At 38.0% G+C, this 4,584-nt stretch overlaps 1 protein-coding gene across 1 annotated transcript in view; it reads right to left on the bottom strand.

The window, feature by feature from the left end:
* Positions 1–3,126: 3,126 nt before the first annotated feature.
* LOC106872047 (vacuolar protein sorting-associated protein 37A) overlaps positions 3,127–4,584 on the bottom strand; it is a 56,991-nt gene continuing 55,533 nt past the window's right edge. The window contains exon 11 of the mRNA XM_014918886.2: positions 3,127–3,601. Coding sequence (XP_014774372.1) covers positions 3,524–3,601 — 78 coding nt within the window. The 3' untranslated portion in view covers positions 3,127–3,523. The remainder of the gene's footprint in view (positions 3,602–4,584) is intronic.

The following is a 4,584-nucleotide window of genomic DNA, read 5'->3' as shown; positions in this document are numbered from 1 at the left end:
CTCTTGACCCAGGGCAGCACTACCTTCTCCAGGCACTTGATGTAGGCCTCCGTGTTGAGTGTGAGGCCATGTGTGAAGATGAAGAGTGGTATAATGCCGTCATCACTCCAAACACCATGATGTTGACTAGATGTTTGATTTTTATCTCTCTCAGTACATGTCCTCAGATTGACACCCAAACACTCTGAAATGTTTGTACTGGAGCTTCCGGTGTGAATGCCAAGCAGTACAGAACATCATTTCCAAGTTTCTGGCAGAGTGAATTGCATCATAGAGCTGTTTTTCTCACAGACAATGCCCAACTGACCCTACTATACTGTGTAATCAACAAAATAAAAAAAAACAATGCACATGCATGAAGTTAAAAATATAAAATGGTGACAATTTACCCATCAAACCTGTATACACACACACACACAGATGACTGTACTGATATGTTATGTGAGGTGTATGGACAGGGACAGCTGCATGAAGTGCTGATCTCTAACAGTGGAGGGAACCCATGGAAGAAGCAAACCCAGGACAGGTTCACTGTTAGTGGCTCCAAGAAGTTTCAACCATCAATAATCAATGAAGGTTATGACTTCAACAAGAGATGCAGCCGCATGATGGCATGTGGGGAGGTGGGGCAGAAAATTGCCACAGTTTCTGCCTGTACTATGCTTTCTATTGAAGGGCTTAAGGGTTTTAGTTGAACAAATCTACCCCAGGTTTATTTTTTTAAAGCCTAGTACTTATTCTATCAGTCTCTTATACTGAACCACTAAGTTATGGGGATATAAACACACCAATACCAGTTGTCAAGCAGTGATGGGACAAACATAGACACAGACACACACACACACACATGCCAGCATGGAAGGCAAATGTTAAACAATGATGATATGCACACACACACTTATATATATATATATGTATATATATATATATATATATATATATATGCATATACACATATATGTACATACTTACATCTATATATATATGCATATATGGGCACAGGACGTCATAAAACGTGTACAATAAAAAAGTATGAAGCACAAGAACATGGAACATGAAGTATTCTTTCGAACAATGAAAGACACAAATGGAAAACAAAACAAACATGAAGTTGTTGGCTGTTTTTCTAGTCTCGTATTTTGAGCATTTAACAGTATACGATTTTGATAAAACAGTTGCTCCCGCAAAGCAAATTAAATAAAATTTGGGATTTTGCGGAGCTGTTAGAGCTGTTTCAAAACATATGCATGATCCCTCAAAGGTGTCCTTCCTCATTCCTTCTTATTGACCCTCAAGGCACTGCTGTGGAAACTAGAGTTATTGAAAGGCATCCTTTCAACAAGGTGATTCTTGGATGGTGGGACTAACAATGCAGTGCAGAAGGCTTAACTGTTTTACTTGGGTCTGCAAGATTCAGATGAATGCTTTCTGGTCTGTAGAATTCAAGAAACAAAAAGGATGTTAACAACAGCAAGATCTAAAGACTGTCATTCCAACAGATCTAGAGATTGTCATTCCAACAGATCCAGAGATTGTCATTCCAACAGCACCACAGGTTGAAATCTTGGAATTGTTGGAGAAGCTGCTTTAGCCTCAATGCCAAAAGCTGAGGAATCTTTCCTCCAGCCATGTTTAATATTGACAGTGTCCACAGCAACAGCAAACCTCAGTCTCCACATCACTTACCAACAGCAGCATCACTCAACTGTCTTGTAATGATGATGATGATGATGATATGTTGGCTGTGGAGAAAAGTTCCCAAATCGCTGAAAGAAATACAAACGGGAAAAAAAAAGAAGTCTCTAAAAAAGAGGGTTAAAAAAATACCAACAGAAAACAAGACAAAAAAATTGGTTGAAGGGGAGTAATCTACACCAGGCTTCAATTGCCAGCTTTAGAAACCATGCCAAAACAAACAATGGGAGCCTGGTGCAGCATCCATGCAATGCTAGCATGGAAAATGGATGTTAAATGATGACGATGATGCCTTTCTTCAGAGTAATGACAAACACAATGATGAGGTGGATGATAAACTGAGATCCACCATCATTCAAAGACCAAACCAACATCAATTAGACAGAATCACATATCTGTGGTGCAAGGGATTATAACAGTGATGTCCGAATGACACTGATATAGATGGATTGGAAATATAAAAGACATCATTATCATCATCATCGTCGTTTAACGTCTGCTTTCCATGCTAGCATGGGTTGGACATGAAAAGAATATGCTTGTAAAGCAATACAAAGATAGCACAATGAAATGAAAAATGTATCTCCTTAAGACTTGGAGTGTTAGCCACTCCAAGAATGTTAGTGGTCCCTTTGAGCGCATGAGACAGCAATATGAGCAATGGTCAGCTGGTAGGGAAATGGGGTGTGTGTGCTCTAACCCAACCTTGTGAATACATGGAGTGTTTTATGCTTTATTCTTGTTTTTTAATAATTGTTTTTTATACTTTCAATTTATTTGTATGCAGTTATTTGTTTTATAAATTTTAAAACTTTTTACCACTTCAGTTACATAATGCCTTTCATCATTCCCTTCATCTTTGTATACTTTTTTGTCCCACCCTAAATGTCTTTGTATATCCACCATCCCATTTAACATACATTGCATTTTATTGTATCTCTTCAAGCTCTTGAAGCTAATAAAGAAAAGTAAACAGTTGCCATGATTATTTATTATTATTATTATTATTATTGTACTAGCTTTGGTAGTACATATACTAAAATTGGAACGATACAGGAGATTATTATTATTATTATTAGTTCAAATTCCGCCGAGGTCCACTTTGCCATTCACTTTTTGAGATTAATAAAATAAGTATCAAATGAACACTGGAGCCAATGTAATCAATTTACCCTCTACCCTGAACTTCCTGGCCTTGTGCCAAAATTTGAAATCATCGTTATTATAATTAGTATCATCATTAAAGATACTCAACCATCCTAATAGAGAAAAACGTTGATGATGAAATGAACTAATATTTTGGGAAAGTTTTCATTGTAGCGTGGGGCAGTATGATGGTGAATGAAGTTTTTTTTTCAGATGTAGTTTGCTTTAAATATCTAAAATGGCAACATAAAACAAAAAAAAACAGATAAACAACAAGAGGGTTAATACTGTTTGGAGTATTTATTTTATTCATTTTTACATATCATACTGATATCAATTGTGGAACTATGGAGATAAATTAGAAGGCCAGTAGAAAAATTAGTTCCGGAAAGTTTGGAAAAAAACAAGAGAAAAAAAAGGAGGAAAGAGAGAGGGTAGAAAGTAACCTCTTTATAATGAAATAAAATAATAATTTTCCAATAGTTTTTGTACAAGATGAGAAACAGATTTCTGTGAGTTAAGTGTTGTGAAGTCCTTTATGTAGTGGCTATACAAAGGTCACTGAGGGCAAATATATTTACCCTGTATATGGTACAATGCTATGAGTAACTGTGATATATTCTTTTTTAAAGATATTCAGAGTAGTAATAATTTCGCTTTCTTTGAAGACCACTTGACTAGATCACATGTGAGGGTAGAATCCACTTGCCAGTATGATTTGGTTCAGTTTTTCCTCTTTGGCTCTCCGGCAGTGGCATAACTGACAAAAAAAAAAAAAAGTAGAAAAAAAGAACAAACACCAGTGAACAAAGAGTAAATAAACACTTTGGTATGTTAGGGCACATCTAATTAAATTGTGTAATCTTACATTTACCACCTCCACCACTACTACCACCAACATCATCAACAACACTATCATCCATATACATATTCTTTTGTTTGTTTCAGTCATTTGACTGTGACCATGCTGGAGCACCACCTTTAGTCGAACAAATCAACTCTACGACTTATTCTTTGTAAGCCTAGTACTTATTCTATCAGTCTCTTTTGCCAAACTGCTAGGTTACGGGGACGTAAACATACCAACATCAGTTGTCCAGCGATGGTGGGGGGGACAAACATAGACACACACACATATATGACGGGGTTCTTTCAGTTTCCATCTACTAAATCCACTCATGAGGCTTTGGTCGGCCCGAGGCTGTAGTAGAAGACACTTGCCCAAGGTACCATGCAGTGGGACTGAACCCGAGATCAAGTGGTTGGTAAGCAAGCTACTTACCACACAGCCACTCCTGTGCCCTCGTGCCAGTGGCACGTAAAAGCACCCACTACACTCTCGGAGTGGTTGGTGTTAGGAAGGGCATCCATCTGTAGAAACTCTGCCATATCAGATTGGAGCTTGGTGCAGCCATCTGGTTTGCCAATCCTCAGTCAAATCGTCCAACCCATGCTAGCAGGGAAAGTGGACATTAAACGATGATGATGATGATGATGATGATATATATATATATATATATATATATTTTGATGCGACGACCGAAAATACAAATAGCATTATATCCCTATTTCCCGGGCTGGGTTTTGAACCCGTACTCTGGTCAGTTGGGGAGAATGGTATTTCCTTTGTCTTGTCGGCAACCACAGCTATTTTTAGCGTAGCTGCCCCTTTCCGGTCAGCGAAATTTCAAAAACGGCAGGATAGGAGTGTACCGACCGACCCATCTTGGCAGGGGGTAAAGT

The sequence above is a fragment of the Octopus bimaculoides genome, chromosome 18, assembly GCF_001194135.2.
Source record: "Octopus bimaculoides isolate UCB-OBI-ISO-001 chromosome 18, ASM119413v2, whole genome shotgun sequence".
In the NCBI taxonomy this organism is placed as follows: domain Eukaryota; kingdom Metazoa; phylum Mollusca; class Cephalopoda; order Octopoda; family Octopodidae; genus Octopus; species Octopus bimaculoides.
Note: the sequence above shows the minus strand (reverse complement) of the source record. Positions and strands in the feature narration are given on the sequence as shown.